The following is a 22,664-nucleotide window of genomic DNA, read 5'->3' as shown; positions in this document are numbered from 1 at the left end:
AGCTCAGCCGCAGAGACCTGCCTTTCCTTCTGGGTCATCGTCACCTTCTACAATCTTCAAAAAAAATTTTTTCCCCATCATCTCTTTTTCCAGCACAGGAAATTAGTTCTCTTTTCAAGGTTGAAAAGACACAAGACCTGCTGGAGTTTGTTGTCTGTAAATATTAACCTGCTCTTTCTGCATGTATCTCTCTCTGCTCTCGGCATCCCTTACTCTCTGTGGTCCTGGAAAGTAGTCCTCACTGCTGTTATTCTTGAAAAAACAGCAACATAATAAAAGCTGTCAGCATAATAAACATGCAACAAAGGATAATCAAATTTGAGGCACCCTCTTTTTATTATTCAAAGGGAAATAAACCTGCTGAAAGAATAAGCAGTTGAGCAGTGCATTGGCAATGCAGAACAAGTGCCTGCAGTAAAGGAGAGAGAGAAAAAAAAAACATCCTCCCCAGCCTCATACGTGCTAATTAAGTGACTATGATGCCATGAGCAGACAATTCAAGGAGCAGCCAGGGCTTTCTTGGATAAACATGCTCAGAAGGGAGAAGGTCATCAAGCAGAGTTTCCGTCTACCGCTGACCCAGAGAGGACGGGAAACAGACCATCTGAGGAGCTCACAGACCCTGGACTTGACAGCTCTTTCTTACTCAGACCTGAGGCCTATGATTCCAGGGAAAGGCCCTGACAGGGTCCTCGCCATCACCCTCTCCCAGTATGGGGGGCACAGGGAGGCATCAGGGCGGTACCTCGTTTGGTCACAAGAGCCCTGTGAGTTCCTGGAGCTGCGCTGGGCCGGATGCTCTGCACGTAAGCCCGTGGCAGGCGCCCCAGAGCCACAGCGCGGCGTCGCCGGATGCAGCTACCTGCTCTCAGGTGTGTCTACCTGGCGGAGGCCCGGGGCTGGCGGCCATGGGCCCGGGTTCTGTGAGAAGCACCAGGCGGTCGTGCCCTGGGGCGTTATCTGCCAGGATGGACACAGGGGCTTTTGGAAAAGAAGGGCGACCTTCCTTGGGTGGGACCAAGGGCCCCGAAGGGGAAGTGTGATGTTTTCAAGTCATCTTTCCTGGGCCATGGAGATGCGCCCCTGCAACGACACCGCCACTCACCTACAGATATCGTTCTCGGCCTCCTCTAATCCAAACTGAGGGTCAAAGGCCAGCTGGATCCTCGTTCTCTCCTGGGAGTGCAGCCGCCAGGTGAGCAGCAGGTTCCTGGGGTAGCTGCTGGGGAAGCGGGGGCTCTGCACGTGGCCGGTTCCTGTCACCCAGACGGTCTCGTCTCTTCGGTATAAGTCTGTGAGGTGATTGCTCTCTGTTACTAGTCACAACTTGTAGAAATTAGTATGTTGCTCCAATTACAAGAAAGCAAAAACAGAACAGTTTAAAAACATCAGATTGTAAAGCACATCTTGACTCTGTCTAACCACAGAAGACCAAATGGCAGCCTTCCGGTCACACTAACAACGTCTACATTCCCTCCTCGATCCCCCACCTCCTCAGGTTCCTGGCAGGTCTACACCGGCTCTGGTGTATTTCACACTATGAGAGCTCTTTTCATATCATTTTTGACAAGGAAAATGAACAATTATCTCAGAACTCGGGTTCATTTCGATTGATATTAAAATAAGTAAATACTTCAAAAGAATTCCTCCTTCCCTTCTTCCAGGTAATAATAATAATAATAAAAAAAACTCCTTTTCTTCCTTTTATTCTGTGCCCTCACAGTGTGACAGTAGAGCTCCAGTGATGAGCACGGATGGAAGTCAGTAAATCCTGCTGCATGAATGAACGAGTGAGTGAAACACATAAAAGAATATAACAGTGCTTCGTGACTACTGATTTTTTTATTCAAACATTTTCCAGTGGTTTCTCCATCAGAAAAATCACTATCTCTTTGCAGTAGTTTTTGGTGACTTTGAGAGCGAATTCTTACTCTGTTTTCTGTGTTGTATAATAAAGATCTTGCCTGGTCTTTGTCCGGGTTCCTAACAGGGGACTCCTGACCCCTGGAATTCCCCAGGTGACAGAAGGGCCTTTGTCATACATGGTGGGCCCTGGGGGCCACTCCTGAGTGTACACACGAGCTGATGAACCATGGATCCCTGAACGGTGTCAGGATTATGGTAGGCTTTGTGGCAGGACCAACCATGTGGCTAGAGGTGAGGACTCTGAGCCCTGACATCAGCCTGACCTCTCAGCCTCCCGGCAGGGAGGAACTCAGGGACCGGATCCAGCTGCATCATCAGTGATTCCAGCACTCACCCTTGCAGAATGAAGGCCCCTTAGAAACTCTGGCCCTAGAAGCTTGGAGAAACCTCCTGGTTGGTTACATACGGGTGTGTTAGGAGAGTGACATGTCCTGAGAACATGAGAGCTTCACTCTTGGGACCCTCCCAGACCTATTTGGCTGGTCCTGATTTGTACTCTTTACAGTAAAACTTAATAGTATAACTATAATTGTAATGACAGCGCTTTCTTGAGTTCTGTAAGCTGTTCTAGCAAATGATCAACCTGATGGGTTTATGGCAGACCCTGAATCGATAGCCAGTTGGTTAGAAGTATGGGTTGGCTGCAACCCCCAGATCCGCAGCTGGCATCTGAAGTGTAGCCCGGCAGGGGCTGTGCCCTTAACCTCTGAACTCTGACCTAGCTCTGGGTAGGTCTTGGTTTTAGGTCTTTCCCAATATGAGAGTTCTTTGCATTTTAGATTTTGGCTGTTTAGACCCTGCCATTAGTGGGCCTCCTGCCCCAGTCTATTTGTGTTTTCCCACAGAGAGTTTTCTTTGAGGCCTGTAATTCACTGAGCCTGCTCAGGGACGCTTAAATTGCTGGTGGAAACCACTGGAAGGCTGGGCTGCCAAGAGTGGCTGGCAAAGCTTCCCAAATAACAGAGGAAGGAAGAGGGAAGAAGTATGTGAAATGCAAAAGCTTCTTTCCCTTTCACAAATGTCCTTGTGCTATAGGAATTACAATATATAGATTAGGTTTTACTTATTCAGTGTTCACCTGTTTGCCCAGCTAGATTCTGTGTGGGAGTGAGAGGTTGGGAAACCAGGACCTGAGAGCTCTGGCTCTGCAGCCACCTGCAGTGAACCCAGCCCAGACATCCTCCAGCTGCCAAAAAATGTTTTTCCCAGCTGACCTTGCCCTCTTCTTTTCCCTTGACCTTATGCTGAAGATGTGGTCACAAAAATTACTTATCTCCTTATTCTATCATGTGGGGCTTTTAGGAAATGAGTGAGGGCTGTTTGCTGGGAAGGCAGATATGAACTATCAGCCAATCAACAATTATTTATTAAGTGCAGACTCTAAACATAATGTTTTGCAGTGTTTTCAACACTTCCATCACTGCAGGTTTACCTTTACAATTTGGACCTTATTTCCTTACCTTGGCTACTATTATTTGCTTAATATTTCTCCAAATTAATTTTTTTAAGAGAAAGCCTGGGTGCATGCACAAGTACGTCCAGGGGAGGGACAGACAGAGAAGGAAAGAGAACCCCAAGCCAACTCCCTGATGAGCGGAGCCCGATGGGGGGCTCAATCTCACACCTTTGAGGTCAAGAAATCAAGAGCCAAAATCAAGAGTTGAACACTTAACGGACTGAGCCACCCTAAATTAATATTTTCAATCAAAAGCAAATCTATTGTAAAATAAAACTTTCAGTTTATCTATCAATAAAATAATCTATCAAAGTTTCTATCAAAACTTTCTATCAAAGATACTACTTGCCACGAATAGAAGGTAACCGTAAATCTAAATGCACAACTACTAAATTTAAAACCACGTATCTGAGGTGCTCACATTACTCATTTATAACATAAGGCATTTGAGCACCATGTGTTCTGTGTAGTCTCTTTCAGGGGTAGCATTCACTGCTTGTGTGTTTTTAAGATTCCAGGTGCTATGTTACATGTAGGTCTAATTTAAGAATGCTTAAAGAGCATCTGTGTTTGTGGCCCTGAGACACCAAGCCCACTCACACTTCACACATGTAGCAACACACAAGCAACACACAAAGGAATGTGAAGTGCGGAACGTGATGTGTGGTGGTGGGGCACAGGGAGGGCCCCGGGGCCTTTGGGGCAGTGAATGCAAGGCATGGGTCAGGGTTGCGCTAAGACGTCTGCAGAAAGCTGGATCTAGAGCAGAGTCTACATGGGGCCCATGTGAGCCCCAGGGCAGGGTAGGGGGCTTGAAAGGGGAACTCCAGGCACTTCGGAAAGCCAGGGAAAGTACTTGCACTTGACAGAAGTGGAAAGAGGAAAGCCCTGCAAGGGTGAAGGCCCGTGGGTCTGAAGAAGGCGACCAGGAGGAAGAGCATCTGCTCAGAGGTGGAAATAAGGTTCTGATCCAGGAGGGCAGGGACAGTGAGTTCTCGTTGGAGGGGGAGGAGCCCACACGGAAGGCCAAGGCCAAGGGCAGAATCAGAGCCTGGGCCCTGCCTGGTGACACACTGACACTCTGGGAGCCCAGTTTCCGTGCAGTGACCAGAATTTCTGTGCACATGTCAGCGGGCTCTGGGGGACATCACCTAGACCTGAGCTGGGATAGCGGACATGTGGCCGGGGTCCTGCAGGGGAAGGGGAGCATCGGGAACACTGAGGAGCCCTCCAGGACGGGGAAATCAGAGCAGTGACGACTGCAGGGGAACAGGCCCATGAAGGTGCCAGGTCGTGAGCACCCTGCCCTGGTACGGAGCAGGTGCAAGCGGCAGGTAAGCGGGTGGCAGCGCCCGATGCAGGAGCAGGATGGTGGGACGATGCCGGGGAGACTGCAGTGCTCGGCCTGACGCACTGGACAGATTTCTGCAAGGAAGGGACTTCTTTTCACTAGAACATCATTAAAGGCTAGACCTCCTCATGAACTAACTCAGGTTACACAGGAAATGCCTGTTATTTTTTTAAGCAAGTGACAGTGGGAGTGGGGTGGGAGGCTTTCCTTCTTACAGGATAGGTTGCTGAGGACAAAGCTGGACTCGGGTTTCAGAAATTAACCACAGACCTATATTGCACCGTATGGAAATATATTGACTAATAGGCAAAATTAAAAAAATGTTTTTCTCAAGTTTCATAATTTATTTTCTGTTATAAATCCTGCCAAAATACACATCTACACAAGTATGAATACTAGCCATCACTTTTATAGTGCTGATGCTGTGCCAGGCATTGCTCCAAACATTCTTCATGGTTCATTTACAGGATAAACTCGTCACATGTAGGACCTCGCGTGTGCTGAGCATTTACAACTCCCTGAGATGGATACTGTTATTACCATTCCACAGAAGAAGGTTCTCAGGCACAGAGAGGTCAAGTACTTATCTAAAGTCATGGAGCTGGTAAAGGTGGTGTCAGAAGACAGACTCAGGCAATCGGGTGGCAGACTTGGTGCCATGAGAACCACCATGCTCTAGAACCTGTTCTTCCTTCTCTGAAATGTGCTAGAAGTAATTTTATTTATTTACTTATTTAATCTTTTTTTTAAAACTTAAAGCCAATTAACTAATGTATACTATATTAGTAGTTTCAGAGGTAGAGTTTGGTGATTCATCACAGGCAAGTTTAGATTCTTTGCTGTGTGTCCTCTAATCCGCTCTGACTTTTGAGTTACACTGTTTATGTAAAATTCCTAACTCCATGCTGACTCAGAGCTGTTCTTAGGAGAGTTATAATGAAGTACAGTACAGACAGCAACGTATCAGGTTTAACCTGAGATCAAGACCAAGTATCATACAGAAAGTCATACTTCTGAATGAAAGCATTCACTTTGGTGTCCAACAGTAGCTAACATGTATGGGTATGGAGCAATTACTATGTGCCCGGCACTCTAATACACTACACTTCACTGAATCTTCACAAGAACCCTATATAATTAGGGTTATAAATAAAGTATCCCCACTTTACAAAGGAAGGTCAGAGAATTTAAAGAACTTTGGACCTCAGGGCACAAAGCTAGCGTGGAATCATGATTTGACCCAGGGAGTAGGTCTTCAGAGCCTGCACATTTCACTAGAGCATGGTTCTAGCTGCTCAACGACAAAATATGAACTATGCCATTTTTCATAGAGAATGACTTTTTCTTTTCTTAAAATTTAAATTTAATTAATTAAAATATAGAGTATTATTAGTTTCAGAGGAAGAAGTCAGTGATTCGCCACTTTCATAGGATACCCAGTGCTCATCCCATCACATGCCTCCTTTATGCCCATCCCCCAGTGACCCCGTCCCCCCACCCCTCTCCTCTCCAGGGACCCTCAGTTTATTTCCTATGGTTAAGAGTCTCTCATGGTTTGTCTCCCTCTCTGATTTTGTCCTACCTCCTTGCTATGACTACACCTCAAGTTCAATTTTTCATCTTACCTCCCCAGCTGATGACCTGTCTCAGGCTCACTTTCCTGTCTTTGACCTTGAAACCTCATCCAATTCATCATTTCTGGTGCAAAGTGACCCTACTGTGAGAAGCTATCTACCTTACTGACTTTGACACGGGGCACCTGAGTGTCACCACTTATCTAGCTTTCCCTGTTTCATGGAATAGGGTCATTCCTGGTCCCAATACATACATGTAGTAATCCACTATCACATCACATCATGTTTAATGAATGAAATCATGAAAAATGGCAATGCTTTTATTTCTTCTCAGATCATAATATTACCTATGATAACATAAAATGCAAAGCCTAAATGCTGAGTGGTTAAATAGGATTAAGATACTTGATCCATAGGAACAAACAATGATATAATTACAGGCTATGCCAGCTCACACAAATTCGGTGGGACAGTACAGCCATACACATTTGCCCCACTATCCCCATAAGACATCCAGGAGCCAGCATCATGACTGACAGTCACAAAAGCAAAGAATGGTCACCGGAGTCAGAAAATTTCTAATGTGCAAAGGGATATATTATGAAATTTCATTTGCAAAATGGCTGTTCCATAATTATACAATATATCATAGAAACAACATTTTCCCAGACTCTAGTTGAATGATATATAATCCAAGCAGCCCCACTTCTGTTGCTAAACAACCACAATAAGACTACTTGATTTTTGTAAGAAGCAATATAGTTTATAAGAATCCAATTTTGTAAGTCCATCATAAATATACGTTTATGTAACAAAAAAAGACGTAGTAAATATCATTACTCTCATTTCATTTTTTTTCTTTTAAATTTAATTTTGTTTTGTTACTTTAACAGGTAATGAAACCAACACAGAGAAGTTAAAGTGATTTGTTGCAAACCAAAGGAATGGAGCTGCATGAGTAAGAGTGGAGTCTTCAATTCAGCACCACCATGCTCTGGTCCCGGTGGCTTTCCTCCATGACAACAAACAACAGCATGAGACTCACCCTGTCATCTTTCTGCTTCTGTTTCTGAAACTGATACTTTTGGGGCTGCATAATGGGGTATCAAGATTCCTCTCAGGTCCAAGTGACATGACACCTCACCAATTTTCTCATAAGGGGATGGAGCTGCCAGTGGGTTGACCATGACTCAGTGGTCAAGGGTGAGGCAAAAATGAGACAATCCAATCTGAAATCCAAAATCTTCAATGAGATAAACACTTTTCCATCTAACAATGATTTTATAACTATTTGTATTCTGTTGTCTAAAATAAGAGAACAAAGGAATAAGTGCAAAAAGTTTTTCAAGCACACATTTATGAGAATCTTTCCTTCTTATAAACTAGAAACGTATCCTAGGCACATAGCTAGCTACTTTGCACATAGGTTTGTGCTGAACACATTATGGAAGAATTTAAATAAATCCTTTAATATGGGAACATGCATTCTATGTTTAGCACTTTTTAAAAAGATTTTATTTATTTATTCATGAGAGACATACAGAGAGAGGCAGAGACATAGGCAGAGGGAGAAGTAGGCTCCATGCAGGGAGCCCGATGTGGGATTCGATCCGGGGTTCCAGAATCACGCCCCGGCCGAAGGCAGCGCCAAACTGCTGAGCCACCCAGGCGTCCTTGTTTAGCACTTTTTAAAGCTATGTGAGTCTGGTTAGGTACAGGAGATAAAAACTGAAGATATTTGGAGGTGCTTTATTGTTTCTTTGAAAAAGTCTCGCAGGAAAGTGAAAAGAAAAAAATCATACACAGAATATTACATTCCTTGTAGAAAAGGACTATGCCTTGCAACTCTAGTGCCTTGTCAGCCTTGGCAAATGGAGACCTTCAAAATGTATCTGTTAATACATACATGGATGGATGGTTACTGCAAATAATGATTATCCAGAGTTCCTACAAATGGAAAGCATCTCTTTGATTAGCATCTTTAAACAACAACAACAATGAATAAAAGAGAGCTTTATCAGAAATAAAGTTGAAAAATGCCCAAATATTTTATTTCTTTAAGATTTATTTATTTATTGGGAGGGGAGGGGCAGAGAGAGAGAGAGAGAGAGAGAATCTGCAACAGACTCCCCACTTAGCACGGAGCCCAATGTGGGGCTCAATCCCAAGATCATGACCTGAGCTGAAATCAAGAATCAGATGCTTAACAGACCCAGCCACCCAGGCACCCCCTCAAATATTTTAGTTCTAACAAATTCAATTTTGAGGTAGCCAGTGGGCTTGACATTGTGGGGCATACATTTGGCATCAATATTAAAGGATTATTTTGGGAAGCGTTCCACTGAACTGGTCCTTTCTCTTCGTCTGTACTACTTACATCACCAGGTTCACTATAGCCAGGCTGTACCACCCTCGGAAAACCCAGGACCAAGAAAAAAAAGAACCCTCAAATAAAATCAGGGGAGTTTGTTGGTGTAAATAGAGGCCATGCTCAGATCCATTGAGCACCATATAAGTCAGGTAACTGAATGGACCACAGAGGTTCCCATCGGGAGCAAGCATCTAATTGAGAAGAGTAAGCTCAGCGAGATTCATCAAGGGTCAGGTCTATGCCTTATCTATTGTGTTATTACTTAGTATTACTACAAAGCTCAAATTAGTCTTGCATTCTCCCTCCGTGGCTAACAACACAGAACAGAAAAGCATCCTAGGATGCAAAATAGTACCTTCATTAGTAAGGCCTAGGGCAGTGCATTGTTGACAATGCACAGAAGCAGGGGAGAAGTGAAGAATATAAGAGAAGATAGGGCAGGGAGTCCCTAATTTTATGATGAATAGGTCAATTTGTAGAACAGATCCTAAGACACACAATTGGGATGAAATTGAATTTAATGAGGAGATAATTTATGGGAAATTATATAACTTAAAAAGCACAAGGTTGGAAGTCTCACCATGTGAACTGCTAAAGGTGAAAATTAGACTTCTTTAAAAATGTTAGTTTAAAAATCAGTGTGAGAGCATTTTCAACGTTTTTTCCCCTCAATGTTTCCTAAGGCACCAAAGCTTCCAACCAACGAATTAAATTCTTCCTGGGACTGTTGGTGGGGCCATCTTCATTAAGGAGATTCTGGTTGACAACTGGCACACATTCCTAATGAAAATAGTCTTCCCAAATCCCCTATCAGCTCTCAGACAAGTCACCTGTGCTCATTCTGCTTGCAAGCAACTCAAGAGCAAAGCTGATTAAACATCAGACATTTATTTAGAATTTTCCAGCACAGATTTTTCTAAGAATTCCAGTTCTAATACAACAACATCTATTTACAAAGATTCAGGGAGGAGGGGGTTGGTTGTCTGTCAATTATGTATTTTCTTTAAATTACAGTTCCTTTTGGCACAAACCAAAGTGTTAATGTTTTATAAACAAACTTTCTCAGAGTAACAATTTAGTGTTTTTGGAGAGTAATCACTTGATAATTCCCTGAGCTCGAAATTACTCTTCTTTAAGAATTTGTCTATCAAAATAGAGAAATAAAAAGTACCATAAATTCTCTTTGAACATTGGTCAGCAATAGTTACCAGGAATGTAGTGATGCCCAAAGTATCACATTATTTCTCACCTCCCCAGATCTTTTAATGCACAACGTTTTGTTGTGTTATTACATGACACCAAGCAATTATAGGACCTCCTCCTTTCCAGGGGACATATGTTCCAAGACCCCCATGGATGCTTGACGTTTTCCCTATACATGCATACCTCTGATAAAGTTTCATTTATAAATTTGGCACAAAAAGAGTTCAGCAACAATAACTAATAACATAGAACAATTATAACAATGTACTGTGATGAAAGTTATGTGAATGTGGGCTCTCTCTCAAAATATCTTACTGTACTCACACTTCTTGTAATGATATGAGGTGATGAAATGCAGTGAAGTGTATGATATGGGTGCTGTGATGTAGCAGGTGAATGATGAGGGCGCTGTGACATGGCAGGTGTGTGATGGGGGTGCTGCGACATGGCAGGTACATGATGTGGGTGTGTGACGTGGCAGGTAGATGATGTGGGTGCTGTGAAGTAGTGTGAGGCTACTCCTTACCTTTCAACTATCCATCAGAAGGAGGATCATCTGCTTCCTGATAGCAGATGACCTAGGGTAACTGAGAGCCAGGAAAGCAAAATCTCAAATAAGGGGTGGGGGACTACTGTGTACTCTTTCCTTTAAAAAGCTTCTATTTTATAGGTATATTACAGAAATGACTGAAATTATATTAAAATGAAAATTATTTTTGGTTTAGATTTAGAAAATTAAAATAAGTGAAAACAAAGGTTGCCTGAAAATATCCATGCTGTATTTTACCACATAAACATAATTTTATTAATTAACTCTCTAATAATTCTCTTTCCTTCTACTGTAGTCATTTTGTGTTGTGATGTTGTTTACATGTGAAAGATGTGAATAATCAGTAACATTCAGAACTGTGGCAGATGGGGAAGGGCAATGTGGAGTGGCATGACAGAAAGAATGATAGAATCAGAGATCTTTTCAATTACATTAACTTAACACCTAGAAAGCAAGATAATCCTAATGACAGAAAGATCTGCTTTAATCACAGCAAATAGAGTTCAAAGATAAAGACAGATAATAGGCAAAATAGATGGAAAAGTCATACCTAGGAAAAACCAGGTTTCACCTTTTTTCTAGGAAACACTGATCAGAGAGCACTTGGGTGGTTCAGTTGGGGAAGCGTCTGCCTTTGGCTCAGGTCATGATTCCAGGGTCCTGGGATGCAGCCCTTGTCAGGCTCCCTGCTCAGGGGGGAGTCTGTTTCTCCTTCTCCCTCTCCCTCTGCCCCTCCTCGTTCTCTCTCTCTCTCTCTCTCTCATTCTCAAGTAAATAATTTTTTTAAAAAGGAAACACTGATTATATAGAAACTAATATTCTTTTTTTTATAAGAGATTTTATTTATTCATGAGACACAGAAAGAGGCAGAGACATAGGCAGAGGGAGAAGCAGGCTCCCTTCGGGGAGCCCAATGTGGGACTTGATTCGAGGACCCTGGGATCACACCCTGAACCAAAGGCAGACGCTCAATCACTGAGCCACCCAGGTGCCCCTAAAACTAGTATTCTTACAAACACTGTCTATGAAGACTAAAGTATGAACTTCAAGTTTTCAGAGAGTGAGGATTTTCTGAGGTTATTTTACAGGGTGAGTTTCAGGAAGAATTAGCAGTCAACAATACTGCCCTGGAATTTGAGGTATGGAGCAAAGAAGATGATTCTGAAATATCCTAATTATTTTTTTTTAAGATTTTATTTATTCATTCATGAGAGACAGAGAGAGAGAGAGAGAGAGAGAGAAAGGCAGAGACACAGGCAGAGGGAGAAGCAGGCTCCATGCAGGGAGCCCGACAAAGGACTCGATCCCGGGTCTCCAGGATCACGACCTGGGCCAAAGGAGGCGCTAAACTGCTGAGCCACATGGGCTGCCCTATCCTGATGATTAAAAACGTAATCCATGTGATGGAGATAAAGCATTTTCCTAATCACATTTGACTAAAGAGAAAACTAGCTGGCAGTTAATAGAAGGATCACATGGCCCATTATCTGTGACTGATATATACCTATCTCTGGATTTGATATGTACATTAATTACCTCCCATGTAATAAAAATGACCACATTATGTATAATGATAATTATATCTACATGTTTACTAAACTACATGGCCAGAGTGGAGACATTTTTCAATACTGAAAGTCACTCAAGAATACTTTTTTCATATTATATTAATATTTCAAAGTAGGGAAATATTTTATGATGACTGTTAAAGGTAAATGTCCAGTTGTTAGAAAATGGAGCAAGTTTGGGCAGCATTTTGTGTGTCTAAATTTAGTTATGCTTAAGAGATAACTATTCATCTGCTTTCAAACTTGGTACTTTCATTGGTAGCACCATATATGGATGAATTATAATTTATATTTGAATATCTAATTGTTACTTAAAATGCCTTTATAAAGTCTGCATTAAAATGGAGCACTAAAATTAAAATGTTTTTGTGCAAATAAATTAGTATAGAAAAATAGATGAAAATATACATACAATAAAATATGGAGAAATTTTATCTCATCCAGATTCTCTTGTAAAGAAATACTCAAGTGCTTCATAGGACCAGAGCTGAGAAGATATATACAAGTATATGAAGCTGAATTTTGACTTGTCATTGAGGTTTAAGAAAACAAATTCCCCTTTTACCTAGATAATAAAATTAAGGACAGCAGAAATTATATCTCAGAATAGGTCAAAGAATTCTCAAAGCTATGAGATATTAATGCAAACAATTCATACACTGTGATGGTGATGAACATCTATCCGTCAAAAGCTGGTAGCATTCAAGAGAATCACCTGCTTTAGCAATTTGTAACTCCCATAAGCCAAACATGATACGAAAATTAATTAAACAGAAAGTGCAGATGGATTCCAAGTACTCCTTAATCTTTCTTAAAATTTTTGTGAGGCCAAAAAGTGCTAAGCTAGGCAAATTAAATCAAGAACACACACACACACACACACACACACACACAGGTTATGAAAAAGGTCATGGCGCTATGTCTCCATACTGAAAGACAGAAAAAACTTTGAAGACTTTTGAGACTCAATTCAAAAAAGGTTTGAACTTGGACTTCCACAGGGATAATGAAATAAAAGAACTTATGTTTTTGGATCAATTCATACTATTGCCATTTTATTAAAAAAGAGTTTCGTGTGCCTTCAAAGCAGATGGTGCTTTCCCCACAGAAGCTATTACTAAAGCAATGTTGGGTTTTTCAATGGACGGTGCTTTAAAGGAAGCCAGCCTTCTGTCTGCTTGTCAGATCTCATGCCAACAGTTCTCTTTAGGATCGCTGCCGGATCTGGTGAGCCCTCTCCAAGGATTCTCCTCTGGTCCTATCTATGCATGGTCACAATGTGGTGTTAGTCAGGAGAGGTTGGATTACACCATCCTAATCTCCCTGGTTTTAACAACAGCATTTTATTTCTTGTTCATACAGCACATCCATCCAACTTTGGGTTGGTGGGGTTCTTCTTCATGCTTTCTCCTCAGGGACCCGGGTTAATGCAGCATCATGATTGTAGCACTAACAGTAATGGCAGAGGGACTCAAGCGGGCGAAGAGCTACTTGCTGGTTTTCTAAATGCCTCTGTTTACATATTACTGGCTGAGTCTAATCCCATGTGCAGACATGACATCCAGCAGGCAGCCTCCTGAAAGTGATGAGCAGCCCTTGTGACGCCCTCAAGGGTCTGCTTGCTACTCCCACACTGAAGCCAAAGTTTGACTCATTTCTTTGTTTTCCAGTCGGTAGCAGAAACTATCCATATACTGAATAACATTCCACTGTTGTTTTATGATGAGTCACTGGGTGGTGGGGGGAGAGATGGTTGGGAGAGAAATAGAGATGGACCGAGAATTCATGCAGGAACCTTGAGGACTACGGAGGAAGGAAAATGTTGCTGAGTTGCCAGAAAAATACATTCGAGGAAGGGACCTTGACCTTCTTTAGAACTCGTCTTGTTAGAAATGGCGAACAGGATTTACCTGGTAGGTAAACTTGAATGGTGATCACCTCCTGCAATACTAAGGTAGGATTCCAAGCCTGCATCTATTTTAAGTGGGGAAAATGTAAAAGAGCATCAGCAATGTCTGTCACGGGCCTGGAAACAGAGACAGAAGCAACCTTGTTTGCATCACTCACATTAGGTCTCCTCCTTAGTCCACATTTCAGCTTCCTCTTACCTGTTCAAGAGTGCAAACTGCTGGGTAGCAGTGTTATTCACAGTGGGCGCCCAGCAAATACTCCCTCAACTTTCTCTTGGGAGAAAAATTGGGTGGTTTTCCTGTCTAGGTTAAAGAAATCTCTGGGCAAATTACATTTCTGTGGCATGTTATTTACATGTTCTTCAGAATAATCTGTAAATGTTAGATGAAAATAATTTTCACAAAAAGCTAATATTTACTAAATATGTCTCAAGGGCTACAGTAAATGCTTAATATTTATAGGTCTATTTAGAGCGCAAAGGAACCTTACATGTTGGTCCTCATTATCACCACGCATTCAGAAACATTTTAAAACAAATAATAGCAAATAACATTATCTTTGATAGGAAAAACTAAGTGAAATGATTGAGGCACGGTTGTATATTTGGAGTATATCTATCTATCTTCTTATGATAAAGTCAGACTATCAAACGAGAAACCTGTAAATATCCTAACATGTAGTGTCCTTTGGAGATGACTAAGACATTTGCGATAGATTCATGCCATACGAAACATACATCAATGTAAGGCAAGCTTGCTCTCTTGCTGGACCACTCCTGTGGTCAACTAGAATCATTTTTTCAGATGACATAGAAAAAAGGGTCTGGCCTTTAATAAAAGAAAATTCATACTAGCACTTAATGAGTATTGAGAATGATAATGGTGTGTACATACATTGTTAAAAGGAATCTATATGTGAACTCAGATAGGCATCTGCAGAGCCCACCAGGCTTCACAGTAGAAAACTGAACAGCTATATGGAAAAAATGACTAATGATATACTGGCATCTGTCTGGTGGCTTCCCTGGAAGCACATATATTAATAATATAGTTTCTTTCATGACTAGCAGAAAAGAATATGAAGCTATTTTCCAGGACAAGAACCAAAGGGGCCCATCACTACTTAAGCATTTACCCAGATCTCAGGGCACACCTGCTAGGAATCAGGAGTTACTTTAGACTGTGCACCAGATTTATGTTTTTACCCTGACTATGACGCTGCACGGTAGGAGGCATAAGTTTCAGATTCTCCTGTTACAATTTTTTTTTTTTTTACAAAGGAGAAGACAATACTCTCCATTCCCATCATATTAAGGCTTCAAGAATATTGCCATTGCCACTGTATCTATTGCTCCAAACTCTTATGATGACATTTCTTACTTTATTCAAAACTGTGAGTAATTACTTTTAAACTTTATTAGATTTTCTTCTGAAACACACTCCATAAAATTCTAACTTTTAAATTGAGCTACAGTGATGTGAGACTGCTACAGAGACCATGCTATGAGAAGCCAACCACTGAAAAAATGTTGTTTCTTAGACTGACAGACTACTGCTTGAAAAAGAAATGCAGATTTTGTTTATTCTCGAGGGGTTCAAGTGTGAACAAAGCTACATTTATTTTAAAGTTAATCTTAGAAAAAGACCAGTTTCAGAGGCGAGAGGAACTATAAGTCATCTCTCTTGGTACTTCAAAATAAAAAAGAAAAGATAGCATTGCCTTTGTATCTGGAATAGTTTTAAAAAAGCATTTTAAAGCACCTGTGCATGAAGGAAAATGATATATTTAACATTTTCCTTAAATAAAACAGTACATTCAAAAGCACAGTTTCCTAATGTGTATGTCTCTACATTAGACCTAAAAATATACATAGAACAAAATAGGGTTTTGGGAAGTGAGTCATGTGAATAAATTTAAAAGTACCAGTGTACTGGGGGCATCTGGGTAGCTCAGTAGGGTAAGTGTCTGACTCTTGATTTCAGCTCAGGTTATGATCTCGGGGTCATGAGCCCCCACGTTGGGCTCCATGCTCGGTGGGGAGTCTGCTTTAGATTCTTTCTCTCCCTCTACCCCTCTCTCCTCAAATAAATAAATAAAAGCTTTTTTTTTAAGTGCCACTATTAACATGCATTAGATTATTCAGAATGTCATGTTTCACCAAATTATGATATCATATATATTTTGCATGATTGGCCAATTTAGCTACTCAGAGATTTTATTTCTAGATTCATTTTTGGTTAAACACAGGGACCCAAAGACCATGCTTTCATGCATATAAAGAGCTCACATGGAAACTACACTGAAAACCAGCTTCGTGTGTGTCCTACAGAGTACAGAAATCTCCACCGAAATACATTCTCTCTCCATTTATCCATTTTTGAAGAGTAGAGAGCTCTCAAAAAATATTTGCTGACAGAAGCCTTCTGAATTCTGCACAAAGGGAGAGGCCCTTTGCTTTATTTGTACACCACCACACGTTGTAACAAGGCATGGGTCCCATAAGCTAATTCAGGCTATGAATAACAGATGAACAAACACAAAATGACTTGACAATAAAGAAAATGTGTCATCTCGGACTGGAAGTCTGGAGGTAGAACATTTTTAGGGTGGGTTAGTTCAAGACTTTGAGGTGTCATCCCATCCTCTACCTGTCTGTTCTGCTGGCCCGGCCATGGGGGCTCTTCTCATAATCTAATAGGTGGCTATGAGAGAGCTCCAGCTACTTCCTCCTCACAGGGCTGGATGCAGAGACCATGAAATGGCTTTCTTTCTTTTTTTTTTTTTTAGGATTTTATTTTATTTATTTATTCATGAGAGACAGAGAGAGAGGTAGAGACATAGAGGGGGAACGAGGCTGCCTGCAGGAAGCCTGATGTAGGACTTGATCCTAGGACCCCGGGATCACGCCCTGAGCCAAACACAGACTCTTAACCGCTGAACCACCCAGGCATCCCTGAAATGGCTTTCTTCTACGTGAATCTCTTTTTTAAAAAGCAGAAACCCCTCTGGAACCCTCCCACCATCTGGTAGGCAGGCTCTCCCTCTGTGTCAGGGACAGAATCCAGGCGCATCCCTAGGCCTGCTGCTTGCCACGTGGGCAAGGGGAACTGAGTCACCATGACTTGCTCACTGCACACAGCATGCTCCCTGGGCTGGGGTGGCTGGGCTCCCCTGAAGCTCATGTCCACCCACCAGGGTTCTATGAAGAAGGAGAAAGGGCAGGGCAGCAAGTGGTGTGGCATCTAATGGCAGCAATTTAACAGCAAGTGTGTCTGTGTTTTTATTGAGGCTTAAAAAGGCCACTCGAAATACACATCGAGCCAACGTTTCCTGAGTGCATCCTACCTCAACACGGACGGGACACTGTGACCACTGTAAGAAAAAAAAAAAGTGGATGTGACTTGATTCTTAATCTGAAAAGGATGTGTACTAGCTGTTTGGGGTGAAGGATAGATGGGCAGGAAAATCTGTCTTCCCCACCTGATGTGTAATAGTACTTAAGAAATATGGGGGCCACCTGGGTTGCTCAATGGTTAAGCATCTGCCTTTGGCTCAGGTCATGATCCTGGGGTTCTGGGATCGAGTTCTGCATTGGGCTCTCTGCTCAATGGGGAGCCTGCTTCTCCCTCTGCCTATGTCTCAGCCTCTCTCTCTCTCTGTCTCTCATGAATAAATAAAATCTTAAGAAAGTAAAAGAAAAATGGGTCATATTAGAAACTTGTGAAGGAATGTTTTTTGAGCCCCCAGTCATCTCTGTGTCCTGGGAACCACCTGCTAACATCTCCTGGGTGTTTTTCCTGCCCACCATCCAGCACATGGGAACCCAGGTAGGCACACACCTGACCGCTACTTGTGGCACATGCTCAGTCCACATGGTCAAACCATCCTCAGTTCCTGTCTTCTCCATTTCCAGGTTCCAGTGTGGAGCTCAGCACATGTGTATTACTACACAAGCCTGATGGCACAACCCCTCACCCGCCTCCATGATGATTAGTGATCTTCACACCCCCCCCCCATGCTTTCACATGGAATGTGTTCCATCAACAGCAAAGTGTGGGAGTCTGGATACTTTTTATCACATGCAGGGTTCTCCATGGGCTCCTGACGGGGGTCTTACAAACACTGCCCAGGTACACTACTACGTCTTTATCTTGTTACATAGACCAGGATGCTGACTCTCATGAGGAAAAGCTGAAGCTTATACATCTACACCCTTATACATATGGCTTATACATCTACACCCAAGAGAGCCTCCCAATACGGTAGTGCACTATGTTGTAGGTGTTAGTGCTAGGATCCTTGGTGTTTGCTACACAGGCCCTCTTGTGAAAGTGTGTCGCAGCCATTTATACTCCTAGAAAGACTTGAAGATGAGTACAGTGACTACTGCTGTTTTCACCGGGTGAGTAATCATGGTGCAGAGGACTTTTTAACTAAAAAATTATCCAGAGTCTCTTATGATGATACACAGTAAATGGGGGTGTTAGGAGGAAAACAGCATTTCTCGGGTCAATATTGTGACAGAAAACTTAACATGAGCATTTTTATGGATTTTGCCTGAAACACTCACTCTCTTCCTGTCCTCTATTTTCCAGACTGGAAGCTACTGGAAAATGAGGACTAGGTATCATTCACTGCAGTATCAGGACTCAGTGGGAGATAATAAAAAGGCTTTCGATATACATTGAATAAAGGAATGAAATTCAGAATATTCTCAACATAAGATGCTTCTGTGCATTTTTTTTTTTACTTTTAAAAAGATTTGATTTATTTATTTACTTACTTACTTACTTATTTACTTATTTATTTATTTAAGAGACAGAGACACAGGCAGAGGGAGAAGCAGGCTCCATGCAGGGAGCCTGATGTGGGACTCGATCCCAGGATTCCAGGATCATGCCCTGGCTCGAAGGCAGGTGCTAAACCACTGAGCCACCCAGGCATCCCTTCTGTGTTTACATACAAGGAGGCAGTACAGGGGAGGTGATGCAATTAGTGTATTTGTTCAATGAGTTGCTTCATTTGTAATTTTTTTTCTTTTTTTAAGTAGGCTCCATACCCAACATGGAGCCCAATGGAGGGCTTGAACTCCTTGCCCTGAGATCAAGACTTGAGCTGAGACCAAGAGCTGGACATTCAGCACACAGGGCCCCCAGGCACTCCTCATTGGGAGTTTGAAGCCAGGATTCACAAGCCCTGCAGTCAAATCCCTGACATGTGCTCCTGCTGGGCTGCTTCTGTGAACTGTCTCCTGTTGGGTGGGGGGGTCTGCCACACTCGCATGATGCCCCATTCTCTGTGAATTGCAATGCAGGGGGTGCCCGGAGGCTCCCATCCCTCAAGGGTGACATACAGACAGCAACATCTGTATCATACCATGGGGCCCAGCCCTTGCATGTCCATGTGCTCTGCTAGGACCTTCTCTGCCTCCCTTGTCTGCCCCCCATGAATGAATTCGATCTTGGGTCTGCAATGTGTAGCACGGGAGGAGGCCCAGAAATACATAAAAGATAAGAGATTCAATGATAATGAAAGTAAAACTCTCCCTTATAATTAACCAAATTCTACCACATTATGACTTGTACCCATTTAACCATAAACCTTTAACATTTATTTAGTGTTTATTATTTTGAACAAAGTACACTGATAGATGCCATGGGGCATAGATATAAAAATCAAAACAAAACAAAACATAAATCCTAAGAAAGCAAGGTACAGAGATGGAAAAGCAAACACAGTTAATACTAAATGCCAGCTCCAAAAAGTATATGACTTCCCCTGGAGTAGTGCAGTGAGACCATTTCCAAGACTGCTTATATGCTCTGGGGAAAGAGCCCCGGAGTGATTATTATCAATCCTGAGCATGCGACAGGGATATTCGGCCATACACACATGTTCTATCCACCACTCCTACTGTGAGAGTGCTAACACGCATGAGCTTTACGAAACAAGGTGCATTTGAATGGAGTGTTTGGTATTACTTCCTAACGTGTGTCTTTGGGAAAAATCACATAAAGTAGAAGGTATTTTTTTCATCTGCAAAATAGGGATAACACTGACTCTCCTGTGGGACACTTGGAAGGGCCCCCACCTCAGAAAAAAGTGGAAATGCTGTACAAAATCTAAAGCAGAAGAGGAATGCCACTTAATTAAGTAGACATGCAGAAAAATAACACAAAGGGGTAAATGAACAATGAATTCTAGCAGCAAACATTTTAGGAGTTCAGAGAATGGGGGTAGTTTCTTGGCCCGATCTATTGCTTCAGAGAGAAGAAATAACATATGTAATAAAATGTAGATATAGAGGCATACACTTAATATTTTATATTTGGCTTTCCTTGACTATTTCTAGAAATGTTAGGCCCTGGAGCTATTTCATTAATTTTTTTCTAATAAGTTTGATATCACTGTGACTGTCGATATAATACCTTGAAAACATAAACCCTGTAACATTGTGTGACCTGATTTTATCCAATGTGCCAAAGACATCACAAATAATTTATTGAAAGCTCCTAAATTAAATAAAAATGGAAAAAAATGTTCCAATCAACCAAGAATGAGATAATATAAATGCGAAAGCAGATAAGTATTAATAACCGAAGTAATTACTTTATTCTCTCACAGCTGTGATTTGATAGGTACTTGTAGACATCAGAGGAATGTAATAAATTGTTTTCAAAGTATGTTGAAAAGGCAATGGAAAACATATTTTTCTATTTAAATCTAAGGAATTGACTCTATTTTAAGAGTCCTGGGAATTATATGGTCATATTTTATACTCCATTTTTCCTAGTGCCAAAGTTTCATATCTATCCTAATATTACATTATTCCCTGCATGAACCTGTACTAATGGAGCCTTTTCAAACAGACAGGACCATTAATGCCAATATAAAGGTATTGAATTCATTATGTTTTAACTTCAGCTCTGAGGATTTATTGTATAATCTAGAATTAGTGAAAGGATTGAAATACTGAATGAAGGGATCCATTCTTCTAGACAAGTTCTAGGGTGATGATACTTAAAGTGCCTGTCTGCCACGTAATGAGGAGTATGGGCCAGGTTGAAAATCAAAATGCTGCTTCCTTCATCAAAAATGTCTTGTTATAATAAATAATTTTAGTAAACTAATAGTGCATGTAGATTAATAGTTAATCTACATTTGGTGCAAATTCCTTATCTTACTGTGGACTCATAACAAAGGATTTCTGGGACTGACAGCAGATCCATGGATGACATATGAGTGGCCGTCATCTAGGAAAAACTAGAAATGGACTGATTCTCCTCAGTCTAACCTATGGAATCATGGGACTTATTTATGCTAGAAAAGTATTCTACAGAATTTTTTTTTCTGTTATACAAAGTTTATTTTCCCATCATTGGCATCCAAACATTTTTAAAACTGTTGTATTTTACAAATAACATGTTATTATGTAAATTGAAAATAGGAATGCCCTCAAGATACTGCCTGCATGTGTTATTCCTCCCATGCATGTGCCTCATTCCTACAAGGAAAGCTTCTATTTCCCAATCTCCTCACCCTTATTCAAAGCTCTCATTTTCCAGAAACAGAAAGTTTTAGTTCTATATGATTATTATATTGTTCCTTCTACCTATTTTCCAATTACACAAATAATTAACACATGTATTAAGGAATCCTATTAACATTATAATCCATTCAGAAATGAACTGCAAAAAAGTTCTAACACTCTTTCACATATTTCATTATCTGTCTTCCTTCCTATTGTGATATCTGTGTTTAATTTTTCATTGTTAGAATGCTGTCTGGAACATTTTCTCAGGTAAGTAGTTTTGCTGGTAGACCTGCTAAATTCTTTCATGAGCAAAATGTTCCTCTTTTGTTTGACAGATAAATTATATCTCAGCTGGATATAGGTTTCTTAAAACACAATCCTTAGGTCTCCATAATCTGTAGTTACTAACCCAGTATCTTCACATCCCTGCAGCAGATACAAATTTTAATGCTTAAATGGGCTTTTTAAAAAATGTTTCCATTGGGATGCTTGTAAAAATTTCTAACTATCCTTGAAATTCAGAAATTTAATCACAGTATATATATCTAAGTGCATGTTTCCTCATTCTTTCTTCCTCTTCTTTTTTTTCTCTTCTCCACTGAAACTTATGGCAAGCAGGTGACTTCCTCTTTCTTTAAAGTCTGCATTTTGAAGCCACCTTTCAGTTTTCTTAACTTTTTTCTTGTTATTTATTCTCAATATTCTCTAGGACTCCATCTTCTCTACTCCTTGCATGCATTCTTCCTGGTTGATTGTTTTACTCTTCAGTGTCTACTATCCCCTAGGAGTTCAAGAACTCTTTAATGTGTCTTTATTCCTGATGTCACATATGCAACTGCTTTCTAGTCTTTCCCTCTTTAGTGATACACTGAATCAAAACTCAGTATGTCCAAAACTAACTCCTATTAATCCTTCAAAGCTTAGCCCATTCTACACTGGTTTCTTTAAATTTTTAAATCTTTTTTCACCCCTGCATATCCTTTCTTCCATTTTACTTTGAAATAATTTTAGCTTTACAAAAATGTTGCAAAAATAATAACAGAGTTCATGTATACTCTCTACCCAGCTTTCCTAAATGTTAGCATTTCATGTAGCTGTATTCTATAGAATTCTTGTACAACATTGCTCTGGGAGATAAAAGGGCACTGGGATCAATTCTTGAGTGCACACCACAGTTGACTTAATTATTATTCCTCTTGTTCCTCTTACTCATCCTCCTA

The 22,664-nt window shown here is 41.2% G+C and overlaps 1 protein-coding gene across 2 annotated transcripts in view; it reads right to left on the bottom strand.

Moving 5' to 3' along the window:
- Positions 1-22,664, bottom strand: part of PDGFD (platelet derived growth factor D) — a 227,963-nt gene that overhangs the window by 77,913 nt on the left and 127,386 nt on the right. Inside the window, exon 2 of one of the 2 annotated variants that reach the window (XM_038536340.1) lies at positions 1,106-1,292. In XM_038536340.1, the coding sequence (XP_038392268.1) occupies positions 1,106-1,292 (187 nt within the window). Of the gene's footprint in view, positions 1-1,105; positions 1,311-22,664 lie in introns of both variants that reach the window. The other variant, XM_038536339.1, reaches the window with a different exon arrangement.

Source organism: Canis lupus, chromosome 5 (assembly GCF_011100685.1).
Source record: "Canis lupus familiaris isolate Mischka breed German Shepherd chromosome 5, alternate assembly UU_Cfam_GSD_1.0, whole genome shotgun sequence".
NCBI classification, from domain to species: Eukaryota; Metazoa; Chordata; class Mammalia; order Carnivora; family Canidae; genus Canis; species Canis lupus.
The sequence above is the reverse complement of the archived record's forward strand: the minus strand, read 5'-3'. Positions and strand labels throughout refer to the sequence as shown.